At 38.8% G+C, this 11,000-nt stretch overlaps 1 protein-coding gene across 2 annotated transcripts in view; it reads right to left on the reverse strand.

The window, feature by feature from the left end:
• LOC109069847 (transcription factor 7-like 1-B) overlaps positions 1–9,816 on the reverse strand; it is a 51,826-nt gene extending 42,010 nt beyond the window's left edge. Inside the window, exons 1-3 of one of the 2 annotated variants that reach the window (XM_042762733.1) lie at positions 8,958–9,816; positions 8,778–8,850; positions 7,951–8,078 (exon numbers count right to left, since the gene is read on the reverse strand). In XM_042762733.1, coding sequence (XP_042618667.1) covers positions 7,951–8,078; positions 8,778–8,850; positions 8,958–9,143 — 387 coding nt within the window. In that variant the 5' untranslated portion in view covers positions 9,144–9,816. The remainder of the gene's footprint in view (positions 1–7,950; positions 8,079–8,777; positions 8,851–8,957) is intronic. The other variant, XM_042762734.1, reaches the window with a different exon arrangement.
• Between the last annotated feature and the right edge of the window lie 1,184 nt (positions 9,817–11,000).

Genomic DNA, 11,000 nt, shown 5'->3' on the forward strand with positions numbered 1-11,000 from the left:
ATTTTCCAATCAAACAGCTTTCTTTTAGTCAACATGGCAAATTTGCATGACCAACTTGAACCTGTTGTGAAATTTGAATGACTGAATTTCGCACATAAAAATTTGCCAAACAATGGCACGTGACCAACACACCACTTCAACCGGCCACCTAATATGATAAATATATCTTCTGATTATTATTTATGAAGTGGTTTATGAACAGCTAGTTTCAGGCGAAGAGAAAAAATCGCTACACCAGTCCTTCAAATATATGCATTACTAAAAAAAATAAGCACCAGAGTCTGCTGAGAGCCCGATCTAGACTTTAAAGATCGGATAAACAGCTCGTGTCTTGTCAAAAATATCCCAGTGTGGAATTAAAGTGGGCGTCTCAAAGTGGCGCTTCTGTCTGAACCTGGCCGACTCCGAAGAGCCGGCTTCAGATTAATAAATTGATGAAAAAATACATTTATACACATGCTCATCCCAAGCAGCTTCAAAGGCCTTTTCATTGATGTCACTGAACGCTGCGAGTATGTGTGTGTGTGTGTGTGTGTGTGTGTGTGTGCGCGTTAGGAGGGCTGGTTGGTTTGCCAGTCCTCACAGGGGTTTGAATCTCTCCTGAAGGGCCCGGCTCTTGAAAAGCCAGCGAAGGCTATAAACAGAATATGTAATGGCAGGGACGGAACAGAGGGAGGGATGATGGGCAAGATATGGGTGGCAGAAGGGGTCGACGCCAACTCCCGCTCTCCTAAGAGAAAGGAAGGAGGAGGGAAGGCCAAGGCTGGCAGTGTTTCACACAATTCAGAGAGTATGGAGCGTGCAAACATGCTCGCATGATGCACTCATAGTTTTTCTAGGACACGAGTTGAATGGTTGGTGGAGTTTATGCTGAGTTTATGTTTGACAAGAACCTTTAACATCACGGAGAAAAACCTGAAAAAGTTTATTCAACAGAAGTTTGCTGCTCTGTATTGTGCAACGTCTTTTCAAAGGAAGTCAAGCTCCAGTGCAGAGGTAAACATCTGTGAAGGACAGAAATACAACCTGTTTATTAAGCTTCAATCATTATTCAAGAAACTGAGGCGTAGTTCACAAAAGTCATCATTTACTCACATCATGTCCTTCCAAACCCATAATCGATGCACTCAATGTATGTAAATTGATCAGTGTTTACATGAGAATAGTTAATTAAATCCGTTCAATGATTCAGAAGGCTCGCTCAATTCATACAGATGTTTTTGTAGTGTTTGATGGATGAAGGTTTTGTTTACGTGTACTTTCATGAGATGGGCAGAAAAGATGAGAGAACATTAAAAATATCTTTATCTGGGTTTAAAGATGAGTCTTTTGGGTTTGGAACGACATGAGGATCTTAATTTCTGGGTTAACTATCCCTTTATCACTTTACTCAATGGATTTACAAATTTAATAAGCTTGTGTTGATAGATAAAGCCCAAAATGTCATTGAAATCAAGGAAATATGTCTTTCCTCTGCTGGAATAACCAGCTGTCTTGTATCTAGTCCATCCTAGACCAATAATAACACACTTCTCAACTTTCATTTAGTTTGTGGTTAAACAGATAATGACCAACTAATGACCAGCTAAAAACCTGCAACCATCTTCCAAAACATGACTACCATCTTAAGCCCGATTTTCCAAAGGGTCAAACAAATTTCCAGTGACCAATAAACCACGAGATGTGAAAATGAGATGACCTTAGGAAATCATGATAATAATACACACTGCATTTTTATCCCTCACAGCCATTCATTTGCATCAATTGAACTACTACATACTACTCAAATTCTACTAGATATCTTGTGAAACATCTAATGGAATGAAGAAAAGCATGAACTAAAACATGGGATTTTATTAAATGCACAGTATGGAATGAATTGGGATACAATTTAACATCAATCCAAGACATGCTCCTTTAGTCAAATGTCACTCATTGAGCAGAGGAAATTGTTTTGAAAGCTGGAAAAAAAAATAAAAAATCAGTCAAGACTGTTTACACAGTTGTGACTCCAGTATCAACAAAGAGAACATTTGGCAACTACATTTCAGGTTGCCATCAACAGATCAGTCTCTCTGTCACTCATTGGTGAACAAACACACATTAGGAGTGTAAGCATAACATTCCGTCTGTTGAAGGTACAGTTACACATTTAATGTAGCAGCAGGAGACGTAAAGAAACTGTTCAACAAGAAATAAAGATCGCATCATCATTTACCCACCCCCATATCAGTCCAAACCTAAGCCTTCTATTATGGAATGAAAAAGCAGACATTTAGAAGAATGTTCATGCTGCTCTTTTCCATACAGTGAAAGTGAATGCTGACCAGGGGGCTCTACAGGTCCAAAAATGACAAAAATCACCATCTTTCTTTCTTTCTTTTCTTTTAAACGCCATACCAGCTTCTAAGGCTATATTCATGGCGAGAATAAAGTGCAATCAATCAAAGGAAGACTAGAAAAGACAAAAATCACCATAATATTAACATAATGTAGTACATATGATGCGCATGTTGTATTCCAAGTCCACTATTTACTTTTACTGTGTTTTTCTGTTATTTTTGGAGCTTTAGAGCTTCAGTCCTAATTCACTTTCACTGTATAGAGAAGATCAGAATTCTGCTAGCAGAACATATGAGCGACATGAGGGTGTGTAAACGAAGACAATTTGCAGTTTTCTGTTTACAGGTACAGCTGTCATCTTGAACACACAAACAGTTTACTCGCGTGCACACACACACTCAAAAAAAACACACACACACACCGACAATAGCACTATTGACTCTACTGTGTCTCAAAGATTTTAAGTGCTAAGAGCTGCTGGCAGAGTGAGAACACCTGAATGTGGAAAAATGCCCGGCGGAGGCCTGGAACGCCGTAAAAGACATGTGGCCTGAGCTGTGATGACATGCTCAGGCATTACGAAAGCGTGTGTTTGTGTGCGAGTGTGCCCTGTGCTATTCTTCCCCCAAAAGACAAGACTAAACAGTTTAAAATGTGTTTCCACTGAGGTGTGTTTGTTTGCCGATGTGGGTGCCGCAACACAAAAGCCGCAGTTACAAGGTTTGGCGAGTCACTTGGTTCCTTGTTCGGGCCCAAAACCTGACTGTGTTAAAACAACACGGGATTGCACTGAAAGCTTTTGCACTGGGAGGTAGAGAGTGAAATCGAATGAAAAGGGAGTCTGAAAACGGATTACAACAAAGTGTTTCAATGGCTTTTCCAGGAGAGTGAAGACTTGACCAGAAAATCACTTCAGCATGTAAATGTGCATTAAATTCAATGTTAGGAAACGCCACAGGCCTCTGAAAAACATTTAGGAGTGAATCCATTCAGTATGTTTACAACACATTATCACGCTACATGTCAAAACCTGTCATCAAAATGAAGAGAGGCATTGCTGTGGTTTGTACAGGGAACAGGTTGTAGTACAGGACAATGACTGTTTATCTTTGATTATCTTTGGCTGTCTATACCGACAGAACTGCCTTTTTGACATGTTGTGAGCTGGACTTGAGCTCATTTTGCCCAACTGAGCACCAAAGGTCAGTATCTTCAATCTCATATTTACAATTTGCAACAAAGGAAGGATTGACACTTTTCACTTTTTTTTTTTTAGGAAGCGTAATCGCCACATGAAAGTGTATTAAAATAATCATGATATTCACAGTGTGGATAAATGCTATTTGAGCTCATTTTGCTCAAATGAGCACCAAAGTTTTCATATGTTAAAAAATTTTGACACTTTTCTAACACCACTTTTTTTTTTTTTTAGGAAGCCACATACTTAATCAATTTTCACAATGTGGCTAAATTTTACTTGCCAACAAAAGCATTGTGCATATAATCTGAATACTCAACATATCAAGTTCTCTCTATTTCCAACACGAGCCCCTAGCAGATGATTCCTCAGGCCAGGCTTGAGCGTTCATCTCAGTGACAAGCATTGAGAAGAGTAGAGCTGGTTGGCCGACACACTCAATCCTTAAAAACAGTCCCACTGGATTACTGAGGAATGTCAGCTTGGAGCAGGCCCTAAATCAGTTATGGGAAATCTGCACGCCGGCATTTCCACACATCTTTCCCTTCTGTCATATCATACCTCTATTTCTTTCCATCTTCCACTTATTTCTGTCCTCTTCTCAGCTCTTTTTCACCGAACTTTTCAATTTTCACTGGGACGTTTATATACGATGCTTTTTAAAGTTATCTGGATGATTGCTCTCACTGCTAGATGAATTGAAATCTAAAAGCGTGAGATCTGAACTGTCAATGGCTTTGGCTAATCTTGTAGAGCTGACTCTCAGGCCATGAAACACTTAAAGAAAACTTATGTTTTTGGTGGGGGTGGATTTTTTTTTTCTTTTGACTGTTTTTTTTTTTCATTAATATGTGATGAAGGCCTTCAGCATTTACAATTGCATTCAAGGTTAGGCCTAGTTATCTGAATTAAACTGTAGGTCTCAACACTCTCATTACTTTCACACTCTGATATTTAAATGCCCCAAAGGAGCAACGTGCAAAAATTACACATCTCTAAATCAACTAGTTAGAGTTCTTGTGCTTAAAAACAGCTGGTGGAACCACATTCTGAATGCAATGGTCTCTAAACATTGTTCAAATTATAATTTAAAATTGAAATGTTCATCTTGCAAAAAAAAAAATAAAAATAAAAAACTTAATTCAAATATTGTTATACAAATTGTAAAATACAAATAATTAAAAATTCTTAATATTTAGTTCAGAAATGTAATAAAGCTAGGCAGTCCATTTAAATGGCTAGTTGGTCATTGCAACAGTTTCTATCTCAAAGCACACCACTAAATATAATAAAGCACAGCACCCAACAACAATAACCTCATTAATCACAATGTAACATCTGCGTGTTACTGTCACTGAAGAATGTTAAGAAATGTTAAGGATTAAGCAATGGTCTTTGTATTTCTTAACTAAATCCACAGGTATTCAAAACTCCATATTCCCTTTGTCAAATCTTTCCTTCCTTCAACTATAAATATTACATGAAATCTATGAGGATGAAATTCAGAGGAGCTTTTCAATTCCACCTCAGGGATATCAGAGCAACTGCACAAGAAACATACATATTAGTTTAGAAGTGACATGATTAGAAGTTCACTCTATTTGCGACTGCTTTAGGGCTTCACTTTGGCATTCAAGGCCTGCCTTAGCAAGCGCTGTGTATTCTCAGATTCCTGTAATATGATTTGTGCGCTTTACGGTAGTGACCAAACAGATGGTTTGGTTAGGAAAATAACAATTAAAATAAATATAAACCAAACCTATGCAGAAAACCTGAGACCGATTTTATTGCATTTTCCCTGTTACATATATGTAGTGCACCATATGAAAGCAAGAGACCAAAATACTTCTGACTTTTTTTTCTGTAAAATAATTTTAGAAGAAAAATCACTAATGGTAAAAACCCTTTTCTTCTGAAACGGACTCAATTTTTCATGGTTAATGTTTAATGGCTTTCATCCTGACAAAGAACATTCTCTGAAATCAAAATCTCCACTTTACAAAACATTCAGCCTACTGTAAAAAGCTGAACCTATTAAATACCTTTTTGGATGACATTGTCAAAATAGTCAAATTCTAAATTAAAAAGGGGGGGGGGGGGGGTACAGCAACACAGACTCATGCTCTTCCCTGGCAAACACACTCTACATTTGTGCATTTGTCTGAGCGTAACACAGAAGATCATTCAGATTCTGAAGGGCTCCTTCAAGTTCCTCGACTTAGTTTGGAAACTTCTTTATGTGATTTTGACAGCTGTGACCGAAGCTGTCTGAGTGAGAGCTTAAGATTAGTGTGTAAATATCTGAAGTATGCCAACCGCTCATTGTCTGACGCTCGGCTCGCTCTAGAGGTGCCGCATGACAGGCTAAGCTCATCTGCCTCAATGACCTCCTGATTTACTTGGTCCACACTGGACTAGGTCTGATCTGCTTTAGTACAAAAGTCTTACTCCGGGATTTTCTCCTGATTTCTGGAACTTTCAGATAAAATACGAGCACCAATCGGCTCGGGTTCTGGTAGGTTATGAACTCTTGCGATTTGAATACTGTGAGGAATAATAAGGGTTAGATGCTTTTTTTTTTCAAAACAGGATGAGGGGAAAAAGAGGAATCTTTAGTGGATATTTGTCTCACATCTGGATGAATTCAGTTATGGGGTCATTTTCTCTGGGAATCCAAGACTCTTGACGGTCTACAATCAGCTAGACAAATTAAAATAAGTTATAATCCTTGTCCTGAATGACATCATCTGAATATTTGCTAGTAAGCCCATATTAGCCTTTTACTGCTTAATGTGCATTATGCTAGCAGTAACAGAGAGCTTCCGTGCTCGTGAGATGTGCCTGACATTGGCTTAATTCACCATTTGAGTCAATACTTGGCCACAGCATACAAATCTTAAAGGAAGGTGCGCTAGCTGCAGGAGATTTTGCGGATGGGATGAACCATGCTCCTTCAGGATAATTCAAGCAATAGGCTCTTCCCACAACAACACAATATAGGCCGAGACACAAAAGAGGATCTGGGTACCACAACTACTATGCAACTAGTGTGTAAGGAGCAGCCATTAGGCTAATGAGGGCCTATGGAGATCCCAATGAAGCCATCAGCATTCACTCAGAATGACAATGTAAGACTAACGCCTCAGGAACTGAATGGAAGGGATTGGGAAGGAGGGAGAGCTCGTACGGACCAGTGAAAAGAAACGGAGAGGCCAAGTAAAACTTGCGCGAGTGTCTAGGAGGAGGAGGCGGGTGAGAGAAAACGCAACTTTTTGCTCAAACTCTTGGCCTGGTCCAATCAAATCACACTGCGATTCAGAGTAAAGAAGGAGGATTTGAGCTCTGGAATAAACAATGGCTGTAAACCGTGTTGATTTGGGGAGATGGCTCACAGTTCAGCCAAAAAACACTCCCGGTTGAGGCTTTCAAAGACCCAACCGTTCATTCTCTTTTTCTGCAGAGCGCTGACGCATAACACCGCGGCAAAGCCATACATGAATGCCTGCTGAGTTCTTTGCAAATTGGGTTGAAAAGACCCAATGCTGGGGCTAAAAAGGCAGTCAACCTTTCCCAGACACGGACACAAAACTCCAACACATCTATAGGGAAAGAACAGGCAAACTCTGCAGCTTCTATCTATCTGCAGATAGAATTTCACTGTGACAGACCTCAGACTAATCTTATTTTAAAGAAGGCTAAACAAGCAGCTTGAAAATGCTTAATTACAGCCCAGTGGCAGACAGCACCGAATTAGATTCACTGGGTATTAGATCAATTAACCAACCATTTCACAGACAAACATGAGGAATCTTCAGCGTATTTACACACCGAAATGCGAGGCCAAAATGCCATAAAATACGTTAGATGCAAGACTTGGGCAAATCTGATCCAGTAAACGGTGGCGATAACTAGACATGATCTCTTGGAGCACAAATAAATGAATAGAAATCTGTCAAATACAAGTCAAACAGCTAAAGTGCACAATTAAAACCAATTAAACAGTTTAATAACCTCAAAAATGAACTAATGCTGAAATGACACCAGCAATCCACTTCAACATGCATATTCCCTAAATCACTTGAAATGATATAAAACAGTCTACATTGACTGGAGAGCTATTAAATCTTATGCGCTAAAACTCAATTTCAAAGAAAAGACGCCGATCTGTTTTGCTCTCAACTAGATAGCACAGAATGATCATAACTGTAGATACTGAAGGCGACATGACCTTACAATATTCAAAATATGGTTAATCAGTACGGATTTCAAAAGGAATCCTTTATAAGGAAACATGTTGGTTTCATTCCGTATGAGGGCCATTATAAACTCTCTCACGATGTTTCTCACTAACTCTCTTTAAAGGACTCCAGAGTGGCACCGAGACGAACAGCATGTTCAATGGCACTCACCGTTCTTGCGCTTGGAGACAAGGCGCCGTTGGACAAGTAAGGATTGCCGAGATCTGGGATCATTAGAAACGGGTAGCCTGGATAATGGGGGCTCTTAAAAAATCCTCCATCTTGCTGTCTTCTCAAAGCTTGACAGTGGAGAGACAAATGATTAGGGATCAATGCCTGGATAAACAAAAGTTAAGCAAAGAACAAGTATGGCAAGCTGTTTCAACGTTTATTCCTATTGCTGATATTTTCACTTGTACTGATTTGTTGCAAGTAGTTGTTTTTTTTTAATATTTGATACTAATCCAATATTGGCTAGTATGTTTTTTGTTGTTGTTGTTTATTTACTAGTAACTATTCATTAAACACTAACACATTTGTAACGTAACTATTTTTTGTTACAAGTCATTATCCAAATAATAGCATCTATTCCAGATTTACTAGTACTTATTGGATACTAATACCTATTTTTAAGACACTGATATCCCTTAAAATTTTAACTGTAACAATTATGTCACTAATTTCATTAGTTTTTGTGTTTTACTTTTAATACGCAGTTATTTATTTAAAAATGTATTTAAAATGCTACTAGGAACTGGTATGCGCACTAATAAATAGTTACTGAAGCATACTGATCTATTTGAACAGTTAGGCCTATACTATTAAAAAAGTAAGCGATTGTTATTTAATTAATAGTTATAAGTGAAAATGAAAAAATACTACTTGGTGTTGGATTACTTACAAGTAATTTAAGAGTAAGTACTAGTAAGAAAAACAGAAACTAGATTTTTAAGGATTAATTGTTAAATCGGCATGCCATAACAGCAGTTTGCTCTTACCTTCAGTGAAATACTCTCGGGCTTTCTCGTAACTTTCAAGATCAGCTCTTGGTTGAGGGCGCCTCTCGGTTTGCTGAAGGAAAGAACGAGGGACGGAGAAAAACAAAGCGAAAAAGTTATTTTTCCGACGGCAACAACCACATCCATGCGTCTGTCAACACGCGGTGGTGTCTGGCTTACCTCAGAATCGGATGAACTGCTGTTATTTTCCGACTCGTTCACTAGAGAAGACTTCACGTCGTCCAGATCTCTTTCGGCGGACACGTTCTCGGAGATTTTCTCCTCTTGTTCGCCCTCATCTTTGAATGAGATCAGTTCATCATTCGCCCCCAGCTCATCCCCTCCGCCTCCGTTAAGCTGTGGCATGTTTACGAGCGTCTTGCAACGGTAACAAAATCTAGAGTTTGTGTTGACTCTGAAGTGCACGAGAACGGCGCAGTCCACTCAGCGCAGGAAAAACACACGAGAGCTTTCAGAAATAATCCTTGACACACGAATTTAAATCCAAGTTGTGCATGATTACTTTAAGAAGCGATCACACAAAGCTCGACAGTTTCCCTGCAACAAACTCTACAAACTCAACTCCAGACGTGAAGCGCCTGACAAACTTACCAAACACAAATAAAAGAAGCTGAAACAGGCGCGTTCTCGCCCGATTCTACATTCCACAATGACCAAACCAACCGAGCGCACAAAGTTGAGCGGCTCTTTCTTTAGAACGCGCAGCCGTCAGTAAGCGCGCGTGCTGATTGCGACAAAAGTTGCAACAACGGTCGCGGCGCCTCAGTAGTCTCTATCCCAAAGACGTGTTTCAGTCACAAAAAACACAGATTCCTCCCCAGATCAGCTGCTCGTTTCTTCCACATTGCGAATTACAACCGTCATGTTTGGTGAGTTGAAGCACGAACACTGAAAACGGTGTGTTCGGACGCGAAGAGGCTCCGTTTCCCCGCGCGATGAGCTGCTGATGGAGAATGCGCGAGTGTGTGTGTGTGTGTGTGCTGGGCGAGCAGAATGCAGAGGAGGAGTTAAGCGCTGAAAAACGACACTCCATTCAGCGCTCTCTCGCTCTGTCTCTCTCTCTCTCTCTCTCGCTCTGTCTCTCTTCTCTCTCTCATCTCTCTCTCTCTCTCTCTCTCTCTGTCTCTCTCTCTCTCTCTGTCTCTCACTCACTCACACACACACACACACACACACACACACACAGAGAAGTTTAAAGGAACAGTTTGTTCAGAGCTTGATTCTTGAAATAGTTCAGTGACACAGGGTTTGGGATTGCGTTATTTAAGCAATATCAACAAGAGCAGCTGTAATTCGCATTCAATACAACAGCAGAACTGTTTTTATAAAACAGTTCATTAAACAAGTTGTAAATATCAAGTAGCTTACATCTTTGACAGAATTGTTAAGTTAGTTTCTCTCTCTCTCTCTCTCTCTCTCTCTCTCTCTCTCTCTCTCTCTCTCTTTCTCTCTCTCTCCATGAATTAGAGCTGCACGATTCTGGATAAATTGAGAATCACAAATTGTTTGTCTCAAATAAGAGATCGCGATTCTGAACTAAACAAAATCATGTGTGGCAATGTATTATTACTGCAGTCTATTTAAAAGCGTTTAATTAATTTGAATGAATTATTAAACATTTTAATATACACTACCAGTACAAAAGTTTTTGAACAGTAAGATTTTTTATGTTTTTTAAAGAATTCTCTTCTGCTCACCAAGCCTACATTTATTTGATCCGAAATATAGCAAAAGTAGTAATATTGTGAAATATTTTTTACAATTTAAAATGTAATTTATTTCTGTGATCAAAGCTGAATTTTCAGCATCATTACTCCAGTCTTCAGTGACACATGATCCTTCAGAAATCATTCTAATATGCTGATTTGCTGTTCAAGAAACATTATTATTATTATTATCATTATCAATATTTAAAATTTTTTTTTTTCAGGATTCATTTGATGAATAGAAAGATCAGCATTTATCTGAAATAAGCTTTTGTAACATTATACACTATACCATTCAAAAGCTTGGAGTCAGTATTTTTTTGGGGTGGGCGGGGTTATATTAATTTATACTTTTATTTAGCAAGGATCCTTTAAATTTATCAAAAGTGACGATAAAGATATTTATTACAAAATATTAATATTTCACATAAATGCTGTTCTTCTGAACTTTCTATCAAAGAAACCTGAAAAAAATCTACTCAACTGTTTTCAACCT

The sequence above is a fragment of the Cyprinus carpio genome, chromosome A8 (genome assembly GCF_018340385.1).
Source record: "Cyprinus carpio isolate SPL01 chromosome A8, ASM1834038v1, whole genome shotgun sequence".
NCBI lineage: Eukaryota > Metazoa > Chordata > Actinopteri > Cypriniformes > Cyprinidae > Cyprinus > Cyprinus carpio.